The 26,915-nt window shown below is 40.2% G+C and overlaps 1 protein-coding gene and 1 long non-coding RNA gene across 7 annotated transcripts in view; both read right to left on the bottom strand.

Moving 5' to 3' along the window:
• Nucleotides 1-535: 535 nt before the first annotated feature.
• LOC110361790 (uncharacterized) lies at nt 536-4,800 on the bottom strand. The gene is made up of 3 exons (XR_010474625.1): nt 4,699-4,800; nt 1,886-2,018; nt 536-671 (listed from the first exon to the last, which is right to left on the bottom strand). It is a non-coding gene; the product is annotated as an uncharacterized LOC110361790 (long non-coding RNA).
• An 8,782-nt stretch (nt 4,801-13,582) lies between these two features.
• OPA1 (OPA1 mitochondrial dynamin like GTPase) overlaps nt 13,583-26,915 on the bottom strand; it is a 54,159-nt gene continuing 40,826 nt past the window's right edge. For all 6 annotated transcript variants that reach the window (XM_065073653.1, XM_065073652.1, XM_065073651.1 and 3 more), the window contains 2 exons: nt 16,067-16,144; nt 13,583-15,541 (listed from right to left, as the gene is read on the bottom strand). In XM_065073653.1, the coding sequence (XP_064929725.1) occupies nt 16,080-16,144 (65 nt within the window). In that variant the 3' untranslated portion in view covers nt 13,583-15,541; nt 16,067-16,079. The remainder of the gene's footprint in view (nt 15,542-16,066; nt 16,145-26,915) is intronic.

Below are 26,915 nucleotides of genomic sequence, written 5' to 3'. Positions count from 1 at the left end.
TTTTCACTCTACCCCAGGCATGTCTTGCTGGCGAGTGGTGTACACAGGACAGTGGGCTACCCAGACCACTGGTCTGATACAGCATGAGTGCTCTTTTGTTAGGTATGTTCTCTCTCTTAAGATTCAGAGGAAAAGAACTGTATGGCTGGCACCGCAGCAATAGGAATCCAAGGCTGGAGGGCAGGACAGTACTGTTACCTTAGCAGGTAAGCACTGTGCAGATGGATGGGCACGTTGCTCAAGCAGCGTGTCTAACCAACTGTACTTCAAAACAATATTTGCTCTTTTGAGAGCCTTTCATTGAGATTTTGAGGGCAGGAGGAGAAAAGAAACAGCCCGTTCAATGTGGGAGGAAGCAGCATCCACCATACAGAAGCAGCATCTACCGTGCACACAAAGCTTGCAAATATGGGCCATGCAGGCTTATTAAACCTGGTTGTGGGGTCAGGAGAGCCCCAGAGCCAGCAGCATCCCACAGAGCAAGCAAAGCAAGCTCCAGCCAGCTTAAAAAAGCACCCGTTAATGAAAAACTTTACTGGGAAAGCAGATCACATCAAGGCCACACAGAAGTCTCAGATCCTTTAAGCTGCACTTTGAAGACCAGTGGTGACAGACCGACAGATAAAGGCAAGGTCACAGGCCAGCAAGGCCCCCTCCAACATATCGTGCAGCTGAATTGGAAAAAAGAAGAAAAATCATTGTTGCTATTTGACTAAACATTATGAACTAAAAATAGCTGAATATCTCTGATTAGGAAAATTCCCGGGGCTTACAATCCTTGCCACTTGGGGTCCAATTTTTCTCTCTTTTATTATAGGCATTAGGTTTTGGACAATACCAGAGCTACAGAGGGCATATGTTAAGTTAGTCTAAGCCTGCTCCATGCAAACCTTTGCACCCTGTAGGCTACTTTGTCGAATATTTCTGTCTCCAAATGAGCTGTAAAGGTTGCAGTTGTTCTGGCAGCAGCCAGCACAGCTCCCATTAACACATTTCACGAGTATAATTTTCAACAGTATTAATAATCGTCCTCATAAAGTCCATAAGAGGAACTTAATGGACTAGACTGTTTTTATTTCCATGAAATTCCTGCTCTTTTAAAAGCTCTGCATGCCTGTATTTAATATTTTCTAATTTCAGACCTCGACCAAATGTTTCCAGGCATAAACTTTTTCACTTCAAGTGTGCTAATGCCAAATGAAAAGGAAAGCCATTTAAAGTTCTGCCAGACCCCGTAGCTTGGGTTGAAAAAGTCAAAGATGAAAGGGACACACCTGCCAGTGGCCCTCAGGTGACCAGGGAGGCACTCTGGGGAATTATTAGCTCTGAGCAAGGGTTTTATGACTGCACCAAAGACCTCATCAGCCTTCAGGAATGCCCACTGCAGGGTCTATGCCATGAGGGATGGCAACTGGCTGCATATTGCCACCATAGATGTAAAACCATGACCCAGTTCCAGACCAGGATCTTGGGCCTGGGGTGAGTTGGCAGAGGGGCAGCAGTCAGGCTTGCTGAGCTGCACTTGCATGTTTGGCTCATTCATCAACTCCTTGTTTCCATCTGCAAAGCAGGGCACCATCTCTACAGGCACAGAATGCTCTGATCGCTGAAAAGCAACAGCACAAAGTATTCTGGCTGAAGGTAGGAGAATCTGCTTAGAAACCCGGCCTCAATACCTTTGCTTAGGAGAGGAGGGAACAGAGTTACTAACCTCTAAGTTTAACATTCAGTCATAATTAACACTCTGGGGAAACAGCTAAAGGCAGCTCCTAATTCTGTAGATGAAAAGCAGAGTGAGATCTCAGTGCTGGAAGCTACAGCACAAACTTAGTCTAAGTAGGGTGGTAATGTTTATCAATGACTGTAATAAGCTTAGCAAACTTACCTGGTGCCAAGATCCACCACAGAGGATTGTTAAATCACCCCTCAGTGTTTCTTTATTGCAGGTCTCTTTTAGCCCAGCCAGAAGGGAGAAGTTTGGTGCAGATGACCACAGTGACCCATTCTGGTCTTACCACCTAGAAATACAAAGTGGTAGGAATTGAAACACTTATAACAAACTGCTTACAAGCAAGTAATGGATTTTTATTTGTTCCCTGATGTCTCTAAATTACCCAAGACAATCTGTTATAAGAAAATAAGGAAGAAATCTAAGATATAAGCACACTTTTCTTTCTGAAGTATTTGTCTTGCACTTGAAAATGACCTTGTAAAAACAAAGAATCAAGAAAAAAACACAAAACTGGAACTGTCTCACATACTTCATGCCAAGGATCACTGAAGTCCTTTGACTTCTAGTGTCAGTGGAAAAAACAGCAGGAAAAACTTCTCTTAAGTCAGAGGACCCTCACCCAAGCAGTACCAAGCAACCTTGAAAATCCACGATTAATGGTGGCAGAATAAACGAAGATGATCATTGGTGTGTGTTCTACCTCGGAATCTCTCTGCTGTTGACCAAGCATAATTGCAACACCTCATGTCAGATGTACCTTAGTCCGAAGAAGTCGGTTTTCAGCTTAGCATAAGTGAAGCCAATGTGTGTTATCTTGAAAATGTTTGCTTGAAAACTTATACAGCCAGTTGGCCCACCCTTTTCTCTTCATTATCACCTAAACTCCTCAGTTTTGCGTGTGGATGTTAGACTGGACAATCTGATTTAATTCTGCCCCTGTTCTTCATTAGAGCAATTGCAAACAAACTTCTCGGCAGTGTGTAATCACAGTGATGACCACGCAAAACATAAATAACAGGAATGATATTCTGGGGGACCTGAAAGCCCGAATACTGGTAAAATTACTGAGAAGAAGAATTCCACAAACTCTTGGGAATGCATGCTACAGCTCTCCTAAAATGTTTTTGACTTGGGCTTTGCAGTCCTCAGTCCTCTTCCATCTAACATTATGCGATTCCAAGGGGATCATTTTGGCTCCAAATTAAGCCTTACATTCAGGAAAGCTATTTCCAGAAGGGCTCAGAGAAAGGGTTTTTCAGACACAGCATGTTTCAACAGTGAGGCATTTCCAGAGAAAAAGGCCATACTAGTTTTAGAATTCTAATAAGCAAAAAAAGCCACCCTTGTATTTCTCATCAGCCACGTGGGTTTGCACAATCGGGACACAATAGTTTCTTCCAGGGCTTTGTTGGGGTCCGGGCAGCCCTGTGTCAGTGTGCAGCCTGCCATGCCCTGCTATTCTCTGTGCTCCCCAGGCCTGTCTGCCCCAGGCAGCTCCTCCGCCCCGGGCAAACCCGCTTCTCCCTGCCTGCTGGAAAGCTGTTGTGGTTCTACTTTGCTTTAGTTTGGGTCACAAAGCCTTCATTCAGTATTTCCCCAAAGGCAATTTTCAAATCAGCACTTGTTATAAAATTATCAGGCCCAACCCACCCAACCAATTCTGGGAAAACCCTCCCGCCATACATTTTGGAGGTCCGTGAACCAACGTTTTTGATAGAGAAAAGGTCTTATTCATGGATTTCTAGCTACTTCTCATCCTAAAATCAACTGTGCAGGTAACAGCCAACAGTTCTAAGCAGAATGCTTACAATACACTGAATATGGCTTAATGCACATTTCCACTTTCTCTGAGATGGACTCGGAGAGAGGCTACGTAAAGACTGACTGCTTGGTCCTTATCCATTATAAATTCCTGATTATCAGTGGCAGAAAAAAACATTACCAACATGTAACTGTTCATGATAAAATTTCTTACGCTAGTTGGCTGATCCCAGATGATTTCATTGTTGCTACTGAATATAGAGAAAATGCTGAGAATCTCTGGAGCTTCTGTACTTAGGAACTGGACTTCAGGTTTATTAGCAGAAGGTCTAGTTCTCAAATAATTTTTTAAATGCAAAATTTGCCTCTTTGGGTTTAAGACACAGTTTTGGATTATTTTGAGGAATACATTTGAAGCCAACAGTTTCTAAAGCATCAGAGATAACGAACTGATGCTAGTCAATAGGGGTAGTCCCAGGTTGTCATATATATATATTTATATGCAGTGCCAGAGGGGTTCACATGCCAAACTTTTAAAGTAAACAGACTAGTATTTTAAATGGCAATATAAATCTTCAAGTGGCTCAGCCAGAACAACAGCTACTTCTGCCATCCACATTTGCAGGTGGACACAAAGATATCACGGCTTTATGGGATGTACAGGCTCTTCTTTTTGACAGGGCTGACGGCTGCTAAATTCCTTTGTCCACTTCACAGCTATTGCTAAAATAAAATTAAAAAATAATAATAAAAGGTAAAAAAAAAGAGAAAAATGCTTGTTTTTGTGAAAGCAAGAAACAGATTTGACTTCTCCCTCCTGGCTGGGATTTCAGGCACGGCCAGCACTGTGAAGGCCTTGCTCTCCCCTGGAAGTTCAAGACAGTTTTGTTTAGGGGAAATAGAAGCTTCAGCAGCTGCTTTTTGGTAAAAGGAACCTTATAGACAATAGGTGAATCATCCCCAAAAGCAGTCACTTGACATCAGCCACAAAAGCTTCCAGCCTCATGATCAACGAGTCTCTCTGAGCTAATATAGGAAGAATTATGGTGGTATTTTCCTGAAGCATGGAGCTTTGACTTTCCTTTTTGCTGGGAATACAATTACAAACCCATGTCCCACCCCCTTCAGCTCTGAATTACCCAAGACAAGCATGCAACACGGCAAAATGTGAACGGTAGATCATAGGACTTGTCCCATCTCAGCACCTGGCAGTGAAATCCATGCTGGACTCTTCCCTTTCTTTGACCTTAGACTTCTTCTTGGCTTGTGACTGCATTAACCTCAAAGGCAAGGCTATTGTTTCTTTCTGAGACACAAAGGAAAAGGAAGCACCATTAGTTCAACCCAAAAAGGCAACAAACAGCACATGTTATACCCATTTGGGTGCCCACCGAAGGTATTAAGAACTGTGGATTCATTTTTTAATACATTTATGGAGGGGACCAATTTTGCATGCTGGTGTGCACCAGTCTAGAGAAGCAAGGTCCAGCTGTCTGCAAAGCTCTCTTTCTTGCAGATTCACCTCCTAACAGTGTTTGGGTTAATGTTTCATATGTAATGTAACTGCAGATGTGCACCTAGACACTTTCCAAACAGATTCATTGTGATTGATGTTCTCTACCATTTTAGCTTGCAAGCTGGCCTAAATAAAGATTCCATGCAGTTCACATGCAAAATAAACTGCAGGTGCAAGCAGAGATATGAAGCCAAGGAAAGGCAGATCTGCTTTAATCTTCACCCTTGACCTAAATACGAAATGAATAACGAAGCTGTAGTGAACAAATACCAAAGGTAGCATGGAAAAAAAATCTCAGTGAATGATACCATGCTTCTGGGGCATGTCCCCACTGAACTCACCCAGAGTGAGCGCTCGTGTTAGCAAACAGGTGAGCCAGCAAAGCAGAAGGGAGAGACCATGAACTGAAACTACTGAGTCTGGGACTAAAATGAACCCGGCCCTAACCAGAAGTCAAGAGAAGGTTTAATTCAGGAGAGGAACAGGAGGCAAGGAGCAGTCTCTGCTCAGGTAACAGCCTGCATGTGATGGAACTTTTTGTCAGCTGTGTTTTGGCTTATAAGAATTTTGCCCCTTCTAACATGTCATCATGGAAAAGAAAGAACTGACAGGGGGCTTGGAGCATAGCTTTTCCTTCTCAGACTACCTTTAACTGTACTAATTCACAGTGGGTTTTTTTTCTGCCAAGTATTATTCTTCATTTGCAGAGTCTTGAAGCCTAGTCTGCACTCCTCAGCATGGACCTACAGCATCATCAGGAGGGTGGTACAGATGGGTTCCCAAAGAGTAAACATCTCCTGCAACAGCAGCCAGGCCATCGCCCTCCAGTGTTTTCAAAATAGTGGCTTGTTTCAGCGTCAGTTTGAAGTAACCATGGCAGAGACAGGATGTTTGGTTTCAGAGAGCAGGCAGTAAGTTTATATTGTCAGAGCAAACACTTGGGACTCCAGATCACAACATCCCTTGCTGTTTACAGAGTGTGTTATGCCAGAATCGGACGCGAAGATGCACTTCACGGTAACAAAAGAGGACAATACCATTATCCCACAATTGTCAACAGTGTTACAGTGCTGAAGACTTTAGATCAATATTTGCCAAGCAGTAAAATGAGCAATGCCTGTCAGTTTGTTGACCTAGATGCATCAGTTACTAGAAAAAGTATATTGAGCAGACAGCAGTTCAGTTTCAATTGCTGAGGACCAGATTTCAACCACAGAACTAAATGCTATTGAGTTACATTCAGATGAACAAGAAAACTGTTGAAATCTTGTTCTGATGCTGTCACCAGGATACAAACAAGCATCCTTGTGTTGAGACACTTTAAAACCAAACATGACAAGAGTTTTCTCAGAGCCAAGTGCTGCAACTCCCGCAGACTGAAATTCCAAGGGGGATTTAAAATGCTGTAAAAACATCCTTCCTGGAAACGCTGAAAACCTGGAAAAAAAAAAAAAGTTACCTTCTACCTTAACATAGAATGATTGCTGTGGCTTCATTGACAGATATTCTGCAAGCTTTAGGCTACAGCAAATGCTGGCACAGTGATAGCTTTGTAGCAAACTGCGCTTTTGTTCAGTCACCTGTGTCTCAGCGCGGCCAGAGAGGCTTCAGCTGGCTCCTGCTGCCGGGAAGCTGACGGAGCAGGGAAGCGCCTGCCTCTGCCTTACCCCAGGGCAGATACAGGGGATCAGTCCTCCAGCTGCACCCAGTCCTGGGTAAGTGGCACAAACCCTGGACTGACAGCAGCCTGAACGTCCTTCCCTTGCATTCAGTGTGACACCTCGCACTGCCAAATCACTTTATTACAGATCTGTGGCTGCAATCTGTGTAGGGGAGAATGACAAACCAGTAGAAGGGCTTGTGCTAGGTCGTGAGACAGAGTGAACAGTACTGATGCTAACATTTCTGTAGAGAAAAAGCATGCAACAGCACTGAGTGAAAATAAAACATCAGGCAGGCTCTCCTCTGTTTACTGCAGGGACTGTTTCAGGCCTTAAAGGGCTGACAATGCCCACATTTCAGCAGAAGAGCTGACAAACCATCCCTACCCCACCATGCTGAACACACAACTTCATGCCTGCAGGTGAGGTCTGCCAGAATCAGGACAGGATCAGCATTCCTGAGAATCCCTCCTCACCCACACCACAGTGAAAAGAGACAACTTTGCAAAAGGCTGATGGTGAAACCTGCTAAGGACCGTGCCTTTGTGCTCCACTTGAGAAAAGTCGGAAAAACACTTCTCCTCATCTTGCCCAAGGAATCTGCCTCTCACAGAGCATCCCCCGCCACTGTCCTGTGACAGTGTCCTGCCGCTGTCACAGACTGCGGCTGCTTCTAACTGCACAGACTGTACATACTGGGAGTTTACTGACTAGCGAGCACAACAAAACAGACAACAAATACCTTGTATACTAAATGCAGAGGCCCACCAGTTGGCTTTGACCCATGCTTTCCTAAGACAATGCACATATGTCACAGAGATTATCCAAGTTCTCAGAAAGGCTTTTCTTTACATTTTAAAAGAGGCCTCGGATGCTAAGATACCATTCTGCTTTCTTAAGTAATGTCACAAAGACTTCTGGTTTGGCCACACAGTTGCTCTTTAGAAATGAAAAGGAGAGTCCGTGCCTGTGCTTGGGACAAGTGGCAAAAACAGCACAACCTTTTTTTTTATAAAGAATGGAGAGTAAAAAAGAGGAGGAAAGAAAAAAAGATCAGGAACAGAATTCAGTCACTCTGGGAACCTTTATGTACTGTTTACCAAAAGGATGAGCTGGGGAAAGGGGTGAGGGACAAATGTCTGCATTAGGTCTCACCTGCTGATTCTCAGGAGTCATGAATATTCTTATAATCCCCATCTCTTGGCCCAACAGGCTAACAGCCTTTTCATCACGAAGCTTGATTTCGGCAAGGATCCGGGAGCTGCTCTAAGCTTCAGCAAGTGGTATAATGTTCCCTTGTTCCCACATGAAAGCAGCCTCTTGCCACAAACCACGCTCCTGTGTTTCTTCTCTGTTACTCATCTACTAATAGCATTTGTCTTTCAGAGTAGATTACATACTTAAATAAATTCTGTTCTGGGCCATACAGAGACCAGTCAGCGAGTCATGATTTCTGAGGTAGTCAGTGTGTTTTTTTCATTGCATACATACGCATATATAGGATACATGTTGGGATATAGATATACTTATAAAATGTCCTACACACTTGTAGCTAAAACCAAGGCACCAGAAACAAAACTGAAAAGGGACATGAGCAGTAGTGTGAATTATGTATTTTTCAAGCCAGATGGCACTATTATAAGCATCTAATCTGACCTTCAGCATATCACAGGCCAGAGAATGTCACCTGGTGGGGGTGTAATTCACATGCCAAGGAGGAGGAGGACAGGGAAGGAGGCTGTGCTGGCAGGAAAAGCAAGCAGGGTGTGTAAAAACATGTAACAAAGCAGCGTACAGAGATAAACCTTCATGAGATAACCTCGGGCTAGCTGTACTTACATCAGCCTTGTTGAATTCTAATTTTCAGACACTAGCCAAAGGAAAATTGTTTTCTTTTCCTGAAAAGCAAAGTGTTATCTCCTCCAGTTGAAGCGGTGCACTCTGCATAAGCTGACAGAAGGGGAAAAGTCTTTTTTAAATGGGAAGCTCTTATTTTCCTTATGGCAAGAAGATCCAGTGGTAACCAATCTTGGGCCATGAAACAAATATTGAATAGCTTAAAAAAAAGCTTCCTTGCAAAAAGATCTAATTGATCAGAGCTGCCAGGTAAAAGTAAAGATACAAATTAATCTTTTGTCCACTGGTTAAAGCAGGGCTACTACATGATAAGAACAAAGGGGACAGCATTGCCTTCTAGTTATTGGTGGAGGATTTAAAAATTTTTTAGTTATTTTTATATTTTTAAAAGGCCTCTATACAGTGAATATTTGTGCTGGACTTGCTTGTGAGAAAGTAGGCAAGGCCTCACACAAGGGTATACACCATCAGTACTGGAACCCTGTGAAAATATAAAGTGTTTTTAGCAAGAAATTCTGAGGGTTGGGCAGGGAAGCTGTTCTATTTGGATGAAATATTTAGCCCATAATTAGTTTTAAACTACACAGTAATTTGCATATGCAGATAGCTTTTGTGTTAGGTGGGTTTGAGTTTATAACTGTTAGATGAACCCATCTTCCACCTGAGATCTATGAACATACCACAGTGGAATCAAAATGAAGGATGAGCAGAGTTTGTTTTGGGGATGCCCCTAATCTCTGCAGGCTGTGCAAGTTTGCTTCTCATAATGTGTCATCATCATGGAGTTCTATGAGCACATACAGAAAATACGTTAATATGCATAGGCATCAATATGATAGAAAATATTCCTTATGCCTGCACATTTAATCTACAGTCCACCAACATAAAATCATTAATCATAATCATAAAATCTACATTTCTTAAGGCAACACTTTTACCTGGGGTATGACCATCCTCTTTCATTGCCTTTATGTCTGTGTCTTTTGTATCAACTCTGAAGCTTGATGTTCTTGCAGATTTGTCCCAGTGTCTGCTTTGGCTTGTGGAAGCCTTCCTTAAATCATTCACACGGCACAGAGCATGAGCCCAGATGATAAACAGGCCTCTCACTAGATCTCTGCTGGGCTATGTACATGGAGGGGGTTGTGCATCTCCCATTTTCCTCCCAGACATACGCTGCTGTGGCAGTTCCAAGTTTCCCAGAACATTCCTCTTCTGCAGAACACCTTCAGGAACACTGAGAGTGCAATAACATAGATCGGTTCCTATTGTGGTTTATGATTTTACACTTCAGATACCAAAAACTTACTGCTATGTACAATTAGGACTTGGAGGGAGTAATATTGTTGTGTTGTGTTTGATACCTCAGGAATCCACTACTCATGAGGTTAAGAACGACCCTCCAAACATGGCATTGACACCGCAGAGGGCAAGCTCACGACTGTGCAGGATGGCTACGGTGGCATTCCCACCTCACATTTTGCTACTGGTCACATTCCTCCAGTCTTCCTTCTACAAAACTATCTTCAAGCTCCGGCAACTCTGGTATGAGAGATCCCATTGCTTTCAAGGTTCAGTCCTGGTATGCAGGAAACCATTGCCTTCCTTACCATCAAACACATGAACCAAGATCCATCCCTAAACAAACCAACACGAGTCTCTCCAAGCCTCAAAAGTGCTCTACCAGTGTCAGACATAGGTCTGAAATGCCCCTCTGCAATCCACTGTTGTTTAGTGGGTGCTCTACCCAGCTTTGCCTCAGCCTCAACTTCTTCCCACCTAAAGCATGTAACACTGGGCTGTTCAAAGGTCGTTCTTTGTTTGCTTCTTGTCTGCTCTTAAGATAGATGTTTCAAGGCATGAGAGAGGATATAAACACACTGGACGAAAAAAATGTCCAGGTGTTCAAGCAATGTAAAATGTGAAAGAACTCCAACTCAGTGCTTTCTCCTTTAATCTGGCAATTCCAAGGGACCAAGCGTGTCGCGACTTGTACCCCAGAACACTTTCCGCTCGGGTGAGTTCAGACAAGGTTTGCATTAACTCCCCAACCTGCAAGAAAATTATTTGAAACAAAAGGTTCAGATATGTCCCTTTCCCTCCAACAAGCCTGGAAACAAATGGTACAGGAATGAGGTCAGAAAGGAATCATCCGCCTACCATACCGCTGAATTCATTTACCTACCTCAGAGCCCATTCAGGGACAGGGGTGGGATGGGGAACAAGGGATGATATAAAGCAGAATGAAGCTCCGGGGTCGCTCGCTACATTACAAGATTTGACAGGCCTTTGCCAGCCTTCAGCTTCTTTGTGTCTTTCACATAATAGAGAAACACAAACTGAGCAGCCTGTGATCTGGGGGTTGCGCTATTAGAGGGAGCAAACCCTTTGCAAATGCTAATAGTATTGTAGCATCCTGTCAGGCAGCAACACAAAAAAGGATGTTGATTTTCACATGAACCAGAACAGATACGGAAGGTTGCAATGAATGTTTCGTCTCTAAACATCAAAAGCCATAGGCAATTGGTTTGTAGAGATGAGGCAAAATACTACTTCAAGTGTTCTTAAATATAGGAGGCATACTGTTACCTTAATGAGTATTTCATGGGGCTGGCAAACAGGGAACAGTTGCTTGAAATGGAGATGAAAGCAAACTTTGGTTATGATTTCTGCAGTACAACAATTTCTAGATCTGAAGAGGCTTTTGTTGTGCAATCTACTGAATTGCAGCAGGCTGGAAGAGATGCTCCTTTATGAGACATGACTGTGCAGATTCAGTCGAGGGTAGAGTTCATGTCATTTCCAAATGGCAAGGCTGATAGCAATAGAGCACAGACAGAACGTGCCTGTCCATCGCAGTTCTAAGGATGTGACAGCTGTCTGTCTTGTCCAGTGAGACCCAGCTCCTTCCTGGAAAAAAGTCTCTAGAAAGTCAAAGAAGATACTTCACTTAAGCTATTTCTGTTATAAAACTTATGCACCACTCTGTGTAATCTTCAAAAAGTTCGTCGTTGCCCTTTGGGTGAAAAACTTGAACAAAGCTCATCTTGTTGGTTGTCACTACCAAGGACAGTTCAAAAATCCATTTTAAATGTCAGAACACGAAATCACCACAGAGGTTAGGACACTCTGCCCTGGAAACCCTCTTAGACCCTACAGACTTCCAACAGCAGCAAATAAACCACCTTCTATCAGTGTTCTGCAACAAACACGCTGCCATTTGTAGCCAGGCATCAAATGTTTTCAGCAGAAATGGCTGGAAATATTTTTGGAATAAGCTCTAGAACAGCACCTAGAGCCAGCTCCAGAATCAGCCCCAGAATAAGCTTCAGAGGGCTTATTTCTGGATTCTTGAGTAATCTTCACCACTGTACATCCCATCTATGGAGGAAGCACAACTGGAACTGCTCCTGAAGCGCCTCAAGACCTAGAAACACATTCCAAATAGTCAAAGAAAACCCACACTGCAACTCTGCAGAAACAGAGTTATCATCACAGCCTGGTTTCACATGGAAACACCTTCACTGACATAAAAATATCCCACAGACATCGCCAGGACCACATCCCACCAAGAACAAAGAATTCCAAATGACTCAAGGGGCCCTGGGTCAGACTTAAAGATCCCATATATCAATGTTTCTAAACAGAAGTGATGAAATAACTTGCATCTTTTAAAATACAATTGTTAGGAGTTACTATGTTACATTTAAGACACACATAAATTAAATTCTCTATGCTTTAGCTTTGAAAATACATCACAACTCAGTTTAGGTTCAGAATATACTCAGTCAAAAAGAAGATTAATATATCCTGGATGGTGAAACAGAGCACACCGGTATGTTTGTAATAACTAAGAACTTCACTTGACATTTTCACCCTCAAACTTAACTATGCTTGCTTTTGACACTTTTACACACTTCTAAGTTTTCATTCTGTCTCGTGGTCTGATACCTTAGGATGAGGTTACAAGTAACCGCTCAGAAGGAATAATTTTTGACATTTGAAAAAGCACCATTTGTGCCTTTTTCATGAGGAAGTGACAGAAGAATCCTTGGCCATTAACATTTAAACCTTGGCTCATAAACATCTCATTTCATGAAAAACAGAAATATCTTACCGTATCTACACGACAGCAAAGAACATGCATCGGAAATGAAACATCCATTTAAGGAATAATTACATTCATATTTGCTGATCCTCTCCCTAATCTCAAAAAGCCACAGAAGTTACAGATTAGTCTTTGTTCCTTGCAATAAATCTCTTTATGCAGAATCTGAAGGTCGTGTATGTAATACAGAGAAATATCCTGAACTTGTGCAAACCAGTTTTGAATAATACACTTGCCAGTATCACAAGAATTGGAGACAGTTCAAATAACAGTGAGATAAGCACAACTTGCCATTAACTCTTCTGTCCTGTAACCTTAACATAAAGTTGGATAAAAAACAGCATAAAATTACTCATTGTTTATTTGTCAAGGCCATTTTTTGGTTAGTTTAATCATGAATGAAGTTAACATAGAGATAATCCTTCACTGATCTTAACATGCCCATATCTGCAAATTAAGCTCTGTGGAGCACCTTCAACACCACAATTTTACACTGAATATATTTTTTCTTCAATTGATTTTGTAAATTCTTTTTTCATCTCTAAGAAATAACATGAAACATACATATTCCTGGACTCAAGGGTTGGTAAGATGTCTGCTCTGTAATCCCCAAAGCCATTGTTCCAGTAACAGGCTTATTTTAAGCACACCTGAAACTAAGACTCCATAACCAGTCTTCATTTCTGCTTTGAATATCAGTTCATTATCTAAACTTCCACAGAGATCAGCTTTCAACTGGCCCATAATTATTTTTCTTAGGACATTTTTGTCTAGATATATCACATAAATGGCAATCATTAATTTATGTAGTAAAAGATAACACTTTGCACAGTTACCACTCACTTGGTGCTGACACAGCACTTCAGAATCAGACGTTTTGATATCATTAACAGCACACTTTTTCGCAATCTAACAATGAGAAAAAGAAGACCAAAGCGATTTCTAAGTTAGGTGCAGTAGTACCGTGTTCAAAACCCACATTTTATTATGTATTCAGTTACACTTTTATTCAATAAATACCTAGTTTTTATGGAATACATCATGCTAAGTCTTAGATGAGTAGCACAGAGAAGTCAGAACTAAAACTACAGGAACGTGACACTAAAAGATACAAACGCTGGGCCACTTGGATGCGACGTTTTGCAACATTTACATTACACAGGAGTTTCAAACAGTGATCTCTAGGTAAATGCACAAGTTCTGGTTTTGTTGTGTTCTTGGTGCCTTTGTTTTTTTTACAAAGAGGGATTTAACACAAGTACAGACCTATTTCACTTGCTATACAACCTAAGGACTTTGCCTTCAGAATGGTGCAAACTCCCGTTTCTGAAGTTCTCTTCGGAGAATGACTATGATACAAGACAGTTTTTCATGTTTTCCATTCTCAAGGACTCATTTTCAGGAAGTAATTTTAAGCAGATAATCCCAAAACATTCAGTGAGATCACCTTGGAATATTTAACCTTTCAACACCATTTTATGAATAGTTCTATGTTAATTTTTTGTCCACTTGACTAAACATTCTGTGTCTGCACATTTGGGGAACATCCTACCAAATTTTGTACTGTTTCCTCCGAGAGCAAACAGAAATGGTACCTGCTGGAAAATGTTCACATTCCTCTATTTTAATTGATATATAAAACAGTAGCCTTTTCAAAAGGGTAAAATAAACCCAGGTCAATTTTTCAACGTACATAAACAACTGCAAACCAAACTATTTCAGGCCTAATATCTCCTTCCACAGAAGCGTTCAGAAGTATTTCTAGATCATTTGTAGCAAAGCGCGGGCAGAAAAATATGGTGGTGATTAATTGCCAGGCACCTGTGATACAGAGCCTATATCATGCTATATCATGGCATTTCTATGGCAAAACTAAAAGGCAATAAAAGAAAGACCACTTACTCTTTTTACTATACTGGATGACAGAAACCAAGTGGGTGTGGAAGGACCTCGTGCATAACATTCTCATAAAAGTAATTTTGGTCTTAGAGTAGCTATTAGAAAAATGAAATTAATTACAATTTTCCTTTTTTAAATTAAGGAAGCTGGGCAAGTTGGAAATGTACACAGTATGTTTCTACATCTCGCACGTACTCAATCAGGTTACTTTGTACCTACGGTGAAGGAAGGAGTTATCATGGAAATGGGAGTCTTTGCAATCCCAGAAATGAAATGTTATTGGCTACGATTCAAGAGGAACAACATATATTAGGGAAGAACAGGTAAAAGGAGCAGCTGTTGACATTATTTCCTGAGCCAAACCTTTCAAGGTGCCAGTGAACAGCAGTCTGTACTTTCACTTGAAAGCACAAGAAGCGCTTGGATGATGTCTCTCAAGAGTTTAGGAGTTTAACAAAATCCACAACTTCCTCTCAAGACACCAATACCAGGCTTTTAAATCTGTGCCAGAGTGATCAGAGAATGCTTCAACACAGAGCGTAACAAATACAAATGGCATTACTTAGAAGGGAATTTTAATGCACATACAAATACTTAAACTTTATGTCAAACTCGAAGGATCATTTGCAAGCAAGAAAATGACAACAGATAAAATCACTTCATGAATGCGATCCAGCTCTACCGTACAAGACAGATGCCAAACACAAAACTTGCTTTTTTCAGGAAAAAAACCAACAACCTCAAATATACAACTTCAGCGGACTCCCAAGCTGTCTCATTGACACACAAGTCAGATCCTTCTGTCATGTGCATGTAGCTTCACAAATTAAAAGAGCAGGTGGATTTTAACTGAACCTCTCAATCCCATGGGACATTATTTTCTTCTCCTCCAACATTTCAGGATTCTCCCCAAAAGACAGGAAAGAGAATGGGACACAAAAGCCATTTCTATTCAGTTTTCTTTGTGAAAGGTATCCTGGAAAAGCCTGCATTCTTGTGTAAAGTTGCTGTGGAAAAGAAAGGAGATTCTTTTTAAATGTCTGAAAATATATGACAGCGCTTAGACTTACGTTGTTGAGAATTAATAGAGAAGAAATTTGGAAATTACTTGCATGCAAATATTTTTTGCCAACAATACACAGTGCCTTTAAGGAAAAAAAGAGAATCAAAGTGCTTTACATACAGACAAGAAAAATACTCCCTCAATTTTGATTCCAGCTAGTTCTGCCCTCTTTAACACAGATAAAAATAATGAGCTGAGAGTAATCAAATACAGTGTGTCACAGTATCTGAATAACTAGCCAGTAATCATATTTCTAATAAGCTTCACATAAGCTTGTAGCAGTAAAGCTGAAACTATAGCTCTGCAGGTTCGAAACAAGAGGCAGCAGCAGCCAGGCACTGGAATAAAACCGAAAGGAATTTTCACCAAGTCTGCATGAAAACGTGTGCGTCTAAAAAAGATGGATAATTATTCCATATATAACAATGAGAAAACCGTTGCAATCTTTTTATGAGTTAAACATGATTACCTGCTTGAACAATCTACTTCTCTTGATGGAGGGCTTCTATGAAGGCTTCAAGCTTTTCCTGGATTTCCCGAACTTTTTCTGGAGGAATTAAAAAGATCGTCATTCACATACCTGCTGCTTAACTGAGGACATGCCCGGAAAGAAAAGAGACACCTGCAAACGCGAACAAAAACTAACACTGTTGTCAATATTAACCTATGCATTTAATTTCTTAATTACTAGGATTTAGGATATTTTTCTACATCAGATGAAATCCTGTCCCATTTGAAGAACTTCTACAAGCATTATTATGCTAATTTAATAATTTAAAAATTTGCCAAAGCAATCCAATAAGAGAAATGTTGTATTTCAAAACCCTGAAATTTCCATTAGATGCTGTGCAGGAGAACTACTGTACACCTGTAACAAGTAGGGAGTTATTATTCTTTAAGTAATGCCCGCTAATCCCTTTCTCTTTTAACCAAATATCCGTATTCTCTACTTCAAGTCTCACAAACACCACTAATCATTCCAGAAAGAGTTGAAAGCCGGTGCTCTTTCAGCAGGGACAGCTTCAGGGAACCAAATGTCAGTATTCAACACACCTGCTCACAAGGGCACACACAATGTTAAGAATGTATAAACCTGCACTTTATTGGATGTGGGCAGAACTTTATTTTGTACAAACACTAAAGCTGGGAGTTTATTTCTCTATAAAAACACAACTTGAACGCAACTACAAATAGTTACTAAGAATGAACAGGCAACATTGGGAAAAATTCAGAGATTTAGGCATTTTTCCACTCTTTTTTCTCAATTCCATAAGCCACTTGTCATCATATAACCTATTTGATTTATTAAATTGCTTATGGAGCAAGATTCAGAATGCAGCTGGAATCCAAAGCCTGCGAGATTTCCTGCTTCTCTCTCACCACATCCTCATTTGAAGCTCCTTCTGTGTGTGATTACAGCCATTCAGAAACACGAAGAAGCAGGGGGAGAGCAGGACAGACAAAAATAAGTCAGATGAGAATAAACACAGACTGAATTTTTTTTCAAGATAAAAATACTATTGGATTAAGGCCTTATGTTCCCCTGTAGGAGATACAAGGTTATCTTTTGTTAACGTTTTCTTCTCTTTAGCAATGCTATATGTTACAAAGTTACTTTGCTGAGCTGAAGTAACAGCAAAACAGAAAGACAAACAATCAGGTCTTCAATGGAATACATAAGCACGAGTGGGAAAACCCCGAAACCTGACCCCCCCGAAGAGAACTCTCTAAGAATGTAGCCAAGGGAACTAAAAGTTTCACCCAGTAACAAAGTGACAACCCCACAGATGGCTACAAAATCCATTTTAGAGTATAATAACAGTGCTAACAATGATAGTAACAACCTCAACAAAACCGTGTAGTCCTGTTCTAACGGAAGTAGAGAATTTTAGTTAGCATTTGAAATGAAGTATGGAGAATAGCTTGCATGGAGATGAAGAAATCTCAAATTTAGATGTTTATCACGAATTCTTAGGTGATGAAGGGAAAGCCACTTAGACTTTCAGCACTTCAGTGTCCCCTTCCCAGCGGTGCTTAATCCACACGCTGATGTACAGCAAAGCTGAATCACACTCTGCGTCCTAAAGGAAACACCAAAGAACCTTCTTGAATTTAAGTACTTTGATATTAAATGAAAATTACAGTCAGCGTGAAGGCAAACGCTGGATCGTGGAAGTTAAGAAAAAGCAATAGCTCATTTTTACGAGGAAAAAAAAAACAATAATAAAAGAATCCTCAATTTGGTTTAACAGAGATAATCTTTGAAAGCTGCCAATGAAAAAAAGTAGTCCCACGATCACTTCTCCTTACTAAGCACAAAGTGTTTTCATTATTATCTTTTTTATATCAAAAAAAATATATTGATTGCATGTCAGTATATAAACCTCTTCTACAATTAAAACATTAATTCTATGGTATTTATTTAGGCAACTACTTAGCACAGCTTCCAGTAATGACGCTCCATATATGTTTACAACATTAGCCTCTGAAATAATGTTCCATTATCTTGGACAGAGTTGACTTATAACCTCGCTATCCAAAATTAGCAGAAGTTGCCAGCGATAACAGATTAGATCTCATGACCCAGAAGATCTCTTCATGTTGTGCTTTTAATACCTTTATTTTTGATGTAGATTTTTTAATTGCTACATGCTTTCCCCGGGTATGTTTTTTATATTGATCAAGCCATTAGACTTGGTGAAAGCAGGCAGATTTAGCAGTACTAAATGCAAATATTTTCCCTTCTCAACCTCTTGCTAATGAAATATTCCAGGCCTGAAAATTAATAGCATCAGCAAAACTCTGTAATTATTATTTTATCCTTAAAAAAAAAAAAAAAGGTTTGTGCCAACAAAATCTATTTTAATATTTTGATTAGGGCATATTAAAATAACACGATAGCAAATATGTATTCCAGCAGAATATACTGAATCAGCTGTGTTTGTTCAGAGAACAGACATCCTAAAATTGCCTCCATATTATGAGCACTTTATTAGTTTCTATACTTGGACTGAATTGAAATGATTGCTTAACTGTAATAATTATGAGATCCTGAGGTAATTTAATACTTTGAAAAAAATACACTGGCTATTCTTAAAAAAGAACAGTTATGATGGCTGCCAAATAGCTGCAATTATTCCTGCGATGCCCTGTGCTCCCAGCAGCAGAAAAGCCCTTTGCAGCAGCACAGCCCGGCCAACCTGCAGCACCTGCCCCCAGGTCCGTCCTGTGCGATCTGCTAAATGGGGTCAGAGTTGTGCATTTACACAACACACGTCTTAATAAACCAGTATATGCAAATGCTCGGGCAGGACCGATGAGCACAAGCGCAGGGTCTGCAGTTCTGGGGTAAGTGCCCGCGGTTTCATCAGCACCGTGTGATGTTGCATTTGGCACAACAATTAATTGTCACAACTCAAGGGTCAGATGATGCCCGTCTTTATTTGGGGGAGTTCACTCCTCTGTGAAAGCTGTGTACCCACATTTGCAGGGTTCCGATTGACACCTAGATCAAAATATTAGTGATTTAGACTTGTAAATTGCAGAACATTTTGTCCTGAGGAAGGTTTATCAGCACGTTAAACCCAGAATATCATTTGAGTTTCAGATAAGAAAACTCACTACATAAGTAAATTGAAGGATAGACAAAGGTGACATGTTGCACTTCCTAGGTTTGGAGATACTGCGTTTTTCCATGTACAAGCAAACCACAGATTAAATGCATTCAGCTTACTAGGAAATAATTTTTGTAACAGGTTGAACTACCCCAGCACTGTTATACAATGCTCTAATATCACAGAAGGCCGTTCAATTATTACACTCTTATTATACGGTAGTGCATAAGTTTAAATATATACTATCACTTGCACTGGATTCTAGAAAGACAACGTGGTCTCTGGTATTTTTAACGCAAGCGTGAAGTCACAAACACGTAATTCTTCCAGCATTTGTTAAACAGTGATCAAGAAATCAAATGAAATCAATATAGAATAACTGTAACTAAACCCTTGTTTCCTTAGAACAGCAGAATTCACAAGCCTAGGGGCAATGAATGGTTATTCTACTTCCCATTTACCCCGTGTTTACCTAAAAGATAAGCTGGTTCATACATCAACTCATTACGCCTCTTGATCTTGTCATGAATATTCCCGTAATCCTCCCTCCACATCCCATAAAACTTCACTGACAGAATGAGGAAATTGTTTATTCAGATGTCTTGAAATCCTCATTCATGCTGCCTTTCCTTATCTCCATATGAAATGATATTGCTACCCACTCATTTTCTTTTCATGAATCCTGCGATCCTAAATCTAAAAGGCTCAAAACCAGACTAATTGATCTGTAATTAGGATTTGGGTACAGTGTGAACACAGAAAGGCACAGATACAGATAAAAGTTTGCTTTTCCTAATATCACAAGCTGGTCAGAAATGAAACCCCTGAAATAGTCCTACAAGGAGTGCTTGCTGACTGATACAGGTGAGCCTATCTAGTAATGAACAGTGCAGAACCTGGGGAATCACTGCTAAAAAGAAACAGCTAAAGTAAGTTACCATGTGAATCTCCTGAGGTAAGGCCAAATAGTCTCAAAATTAATATTAAACACAAATTACAAAAGTACATTACTGATTTTATTTCAACCATGCTCTAAGTAGCAAGGAAATGTTTTCTAGGTATTTTCCAACTGCATTAACTGGTTTGATAAGAGGTGTGGCCTCTGCTCACAGAACCTGTCTTACTTATGCTTCTGAAGATAAATTAATTTTGAGACATTAAAATCATACATACATACTTTAGCCCCCCCTTTATTTATTATTTTTTAAATCTTCCTTCCTTTATTAATCCCTTCCTTGCCTACAAACATTCCCAGTGCTTGCTGTGCTACTTCTATGTTATGGTTAATTAACCATAAAGGTAGAAATGTTGAATTTACTGCTGCAAACGCTCATCTTTCCTGTAGTAAAAAGTAAAGCCCAGTTTGTAGTCAGATTTCATCCGAATGCCCAGAAGCACAACGTTAAAAAGCGGAAATGTACATCCACAGTTTCACAATGAACGGCGAATTTTAGCTAAGGGCTGCCTAAGACACAAGCCTCGCAGTTGTACACAACCCGCTATGAACAGTAGGGTGAAGAATTGTATGTGTGAGTGGGGGAAACACCTCTCGGGAGTTCAGCCTTTTGTATCACATTCCGGATTTTCCAAGGGCTACACACAAGCTCGACTTCTGGTTGAAACCGCTGGATGCAGCACGCTCACCACCACCCAAATCATGCCCCAGAATGTGGACTTTCCACCCCGGTTACAAGACCTGCATCAACACAATTCCTCATGTCTCGCACAGCCTGGCAGCTACTCCAATTTACTGATCACTGCAGCGCCACGTTCTGCTGAATTTGAGAAAATCCTTTGAAAATACCCATTGCATTTTTTGCCAGTTTCCTCTTGTTCACACACTGTATTCTCCTCTGGATGAGGCCAAGAGGAAAGCTAAATTTTAATGGGGGGAGGAAGGCAAAACCACCCAGGCTGCCTTTAAAGAGACAGAACATCATTTATCAGCTGCAAAGACAGATTTATAAGTAGAGGGCCCCCTCTGTTCCTTTAAGGCTGCAAAACAGATGGGAAGTGAATGGACAGTCACAGGGTCAAGAAAACACATGGGAGGTGCTGCTTGTCTGCTGGGTGTATGTTCCCAGCTAAGAAAGAGGTCAAGATTGTAACTGCATGGCTGGGTGCGGGAAAGGCCTTTTCTTCAAGCTGTTACAAAGACAAACGCTGTTCCTCATCCTGCTGTCAAACTGCTATAAATATTGGTTTGTCAAGAGAGAGAGTCCGCAGCTAAAAGTTCTTTAAAAAAGGCTGAGCGGGAGGATGAATCATGTGAATGAATCTTTAACAATTAGCTCATTAGATTAATAAAAGCATTGCAGAACCCTGAAAAGTTTAAATGGAATTTCTAATAGTTCATGTAGTAAATTCATTAATCATTAAAAATATACAGCCTTTAAAATGCAAGCTAGCATACTCTTTAGTTACTAGTAGTTAGAATGAAGATGCTAACTGATGCTACATCATAGTAGTTTTCCTTTATTGTTACAAAATGTTTCGTATATGTATTGCAATCTATAATGATGAATTTGCAGCCAGTTTGAGTTCTTTCAATAAATTTTGACCTCAAAGTATGTGCAATGGAATGGGAAAATTATGATACAAATACATTGTAAATACATCTATAAATCAGACTTCCCCTCTCAGACATATAAAGCTAAACATCCACCATTATATTCACCAGTTACTGACAATTTTTCAACTTGCATGAGTACCTTTGCTATCCTGAGATAAAAGGTATTTTGGCCTGAGTAACATCTAGAATATCTGTACTCTGGTTATCAGTTCCAGAAAGACAATGAGAAGGACAGGGACAAGCTCTAACTATCCAAGTGCATCAGGTGAGATGCTTCCATTATTAAAGAGACAAAGATAATGTTTCAACATCCTCTCAGAAATACATATATTAAACCCTAGAACAAGACAAGGTGCTAAACATATCATTTTAATATCACTATTAAAAACTGCAAGGGTCAGTCAACATATTCATTTCATAGATACGAGTTCATCAACAACTGCCTGCTAGTGACCTGGTTGAAAATCTCCTTTTGCGTGGTATTAACAGGAGAAAACATCAAGGAGCCATTTCCTACAAAGACATATACATATATAGTGTACATTTTTTCTTTGTCATAGGTGAATCCACATCTGAAACAGGAAAAGGTCACCTTCTAGATTATATACGTAGCCTGCTGTAGAAACATAATAAAATCTGAGTCTTAAGAAGTCATTTTATACAGAAAACCAAAGCTAAAACAAACTGCAGCTGCCATCACTGAAGTCACATTTGTTGCAAGTAATAATTAATATGATATTAGTAATTCCTGCATATCTCACCTGAGCAAAGCTACCAGCTGCCTGTACAAAACAGTATCATCTTTTGTTCAGACTGAAGATAACCAGGCAGCAGTAGAATGGAGCTTGTCTGAAAACCTTTCAGCTATTTTCACAAGGTATTGAGCACTGGAACATCATTTTAGCGTTACCAGTAAGGCTTTTTAGCACCAGGAACAGGAATTGCACATTGTGCTGATGAAACTGTAGATTGCTAATCAATGTCTTGACCTATGGCTGCCCCAGGTACACAAGCCGGACTCCTGCAGTTTAGCGAAATAGCTTTGGCAACACATTTCCCCCTCCCCATTAGAAGAGAACATCAGTGACTGTATTTCTTGGAGGGGTCCCTGGAGCTCTCGGGGCTGGTTTGCAACAAGTTGTTGTGTCTCTGACAGAGCACATGGGCCCGAGGTACAGGGCTGACACAAACCTGACAGCTGTGCAGTCTGCCGACTTTATACCAGCTATGCTTCTACAGGCTGTTACACATCACTCCCGCTTGTCTACAGAAAAGAAACTACATTTTGGCAAATTGTAATGTGAGGTCACAAATGAGTATACATTTCTATACTGTCATTAAGGTTAGATTAATGTACAAATGATTATTAAACGATATTAAGCTGCAAGTTTCTGAGAGTCACGATCTCTGCATTAGCAAGGTAGGACTAGGGCACCTTCCAGTCCTTCTCTACTGTAGATTTTTAATTAAAACTGTTCTAATAACTCCATCTTTCAACAGAATTCAGTGGTGCTGCTTACTGGACAACTAGGAGGAGCTTAACAGCAGAATGAACATAAAATAGACTTACATCTTGAATCAGACTTACAGACACAGAAAGATTTAATTTCAAAATCAAAACTCTTAAGCTAGACTGAATCAGAACACGATGATGCTCATTATTTTGGGTGGAAATAGTGAAAAGTATAAGGGTAAACCAAAATACCACCCAATGATTCATCCAGTGATATAAGAAAAAAAACCCAAACAAACCAAAAAACAAAACTAAAACTACTTCTTATGCAGAAATGACATAAAACCTTAAAACTGTAAAGAGACTTTAACATAAGAAGTAACTGATATGTGTTGGTTCTCCACCCAAAATAGAGCATGCTCAGTAACTGGATAATAAAATTATATGCTATCAGGATTAGTTACATTAAAGTCTCTCTAAAACATGTCACAAAATAAAATGGTGATGAGTTCTTAGATCATCATAACAATGAACTTCATTTTTGATAGTCAGGAATGTAAGTCACCATGCCCTGAAGAAAAACACGTTGTTCTATTACTTTTTCCTTAGTTTGCTATCATTCCTAGCTAAAAATATTTCCTTCTCTCTCTCTTTTTTTTTTTTAATACAGACTTCCAAATTAGAAGCAAAGTGGAGTCCACTACAACATCAACACTGTGCAACAGACACCACACCGACTCCTCCAGAGTTTGGAAACGTGAATGTTACACTCCACAGTTCCACGCTAGTTCAAACCAAACACAAGCATTGGTCAGTTTAAAGGTTTGCATTTATACAAATAGTAATCTTTCTGTGATAAGTACTTATGTACATTTTGATTAATAGGTAACCTCATTAGCAACCAGTACTAAAAAGAAAATAGCATCCAATTAGATGTTTTGATCCTTGCATTACTAAGGAAATTTTCAGCAAAACAAAAATTTGGCAGACAACACCAGAATGACCCTCGGGTACAAGAGACATGGGTCTAAGGCAAGATTAACAGGCATTAAATACGTCATTACTCATGTAGCAGTTTATCATTATTTTTCAATGTCAACTTTAAGTGATAGGCTTCGCTTAGTCAGTGACAAATGTGCTGAACTTTGTAAGGATCCATTTTAGAATCTGGACATCAGTGCCTAACTCTTCATCAATAACTTTAAGAAATCACAGCAGACATCTGTGGTCATCTGGGATTCTCAAGTTAAGTAAACCATCACTCCATCACAGGAGGTTTACAAGTGATGTATGTTCTCCCTTGAGGATTACTTCCCTCTCTGAGAAGATGCATCTTTTTAAAGCACTTTCTGCCATGACACAAAGCAGGAACTACCTTATCTGCACTTTGACACAGACCATCCTACACATTCTTCTGGTTTTAATTCATTAGTTTCATGCAGCTGCCCCAAAACTCTGAGGAAAAAAAAAAAACAACAAAAAAACAAACTTAAACATTCAACTAGGGTCTTTCATGTCAAAGCACACTTGCTTGGTTTAATTTCATAACTTATCTACATGGAATTAAAAACAGGATAATCACGCAAAACCAATTTGCACTCTGTCAGAGCACCAGCAAGTCAGCAGATCTACTAAAAATAATGAGATGCACTGTTGCTGACTTGCTCACATCCAAAGGCAAGGGAAATGAAGACATGAGTGCACAGATTCCAAGCATGTTGCCCCCTGCCCTCCCGCGCTATGGAGCACCAGGACCTCTCCACAGCTCAAAGGGGACACAGGAGTCAAACTGCCACCAGCTCACCGTGACACCAGCACAAGCTCAAACTCGTAGGACACAGGTGGCCCACATGAGCCCTTCATTCGACTGACTGAGTTTGGGGCAGAAATGAACGTGCTCTAAGTGACAGGCAGCCTCTGATAAGATGCAGGCCCCACCAACAACCCAGGGAAAGCTGCTGGCAGGGGACAGTGACAACAGGAGCGACCCTGCAGACGTGAATCAGAAGCTGGAGATCTGTCCTGTGATTCCCAGAGGGAAACGGCCGCTCTGCTTTTGTCTGGTTAGAAGGTCACGATGTCTCCTGGTGTAACTTTCTGCCAGCTCAGGATCAGACCATAACTGAGCACTCCTCACTGCTGCAACCAGCTGGAAGGAGCAAAGCAAGACCGCTGTCACTTCTGTGAACTGTCTCACAACTACGAAGTGACCATATTTTTACTTATGTAACTTCTAAAAATCCAATATTGAGGCATTATGGAAGAAATCAGAGCACAAAGTAACCGTAATTCTGCAGATTCTAATAATATGACCCCTCCATTTGGACTTCGGATGCTTTCCTCTTCTTCATGTTTGTCTTTGAGCGGTAGGGGTGACATTTGGGCTCTACATTCAAATATCTTCAACGTTCCACCTTTTTTTTCTGTATCTTGTAAACACCAAAACCCATGTTGGTTCTGAACAAGGACCTCAAGAATTGATTTAAGGACTACTAGCCACCACACTTCAAACTGCTTTGTCTGCCTCTGGTTTCTAATGTAAAATTACCCAAGATCTTCTTATTTGAGAGATCTTCCCCCTACAGCTGAGATTTGCCCCCTATGAAATGCTGTGACCTTTTAAAAAAGTTGAAACTCAGAAGAGAAAATGGAAGCAAAGACTTTAGGAAGCCAAGTCAAAGCATGATTTAAAGGAGTACATGAAACAATGTCATGTTGGACATTGTAGGATGCAAGTCAAATCAAAAAGTGTTGAGTCATGTCAAGGGACTAAATCTTAATTAGGCCACAGTAATAACCACAATATAGGGTTAGTTTCACACAACAATTTTATTCTGCAGCTAACAGCAATGAAAAGTAACTGCAGAGCAATTAATTATCTGAAGTACCGCTCACACACTTTATCCCAACTTTGCATAGATGCACAACAAAAAAGACTTGCTTGATTTAAATTGGTTTGTTACATATAACAGAGCCCACTCAGCTTAGCCAAATACATCACAGATCCTGACTCAGCCACTTGCATATGGAAGTACCAACCCTAGCTAACATCAGCTTTCTAACTCCATTAAAACAGCAAGTTTATTATATTCACATATGATATTAAACCATTAATACTTAAAGTTTGCAAAAGGTTTACATTAAACACTAATGGATTCAACACAAGAGAAAAAGTCCATTAAGAATTTAATGCAGTGACTCTAAAGCAATCACTTTAGACATAAAACTTAAAAGTACTTTACTGTAACACTGGTTTATTTAGTTTTTATGTTTTAGCCTTTACAAGAAAATAATTAAGTTCTGCAAACTGTTCTATTCCATACCTTACAAATGTATGACAGAATTTAAACAAATGGCCCTAAGCTACCTTTTCTTCATGTGAGGGCTCGGAAGTTTCAAAAAGCTTTTGTGCAGAACGAAGTCTCAGGTAGCCCATGGCACCTGTACAGGTGTCAATACTACTGACAAACGAACTTAGAGCTGACCCCTCCACATTCATAGCCAGTAATTTCAGGATCGAGTTTCCACAGGCATTCCGCAAGTCCCTTCCCACCTCCAGCCAATGACTCTCCCTGTGTAAATGTACATGGTCTTACTTACAATTCAGTGAAGTTCTGGGTTTTCTTTTCCTTTTTTTAAACTTACGAGGAAACTGGATATTGGAGGAATAGTACGCTGA

This window comes from Columba livia, chromosome 9 (assembly GCF_036013475.1).
Source record: "Columba livia isolate bColLiv1 breed racing homer chromosome 9, bColLiv1.pat.W.v2, whole genome shotgun sequence".
Taxonomy (NCBI): Eukaryota; Metazoa; Chordata; class Aves; order Columbiformes; family Columbidae; genus Columba; species Columba livia.
The sequence above is the reverse complement of the archived record's forward strand: the minus strand, read 5'-3'. Positions and strand labels throughout refer to the sequence as shown.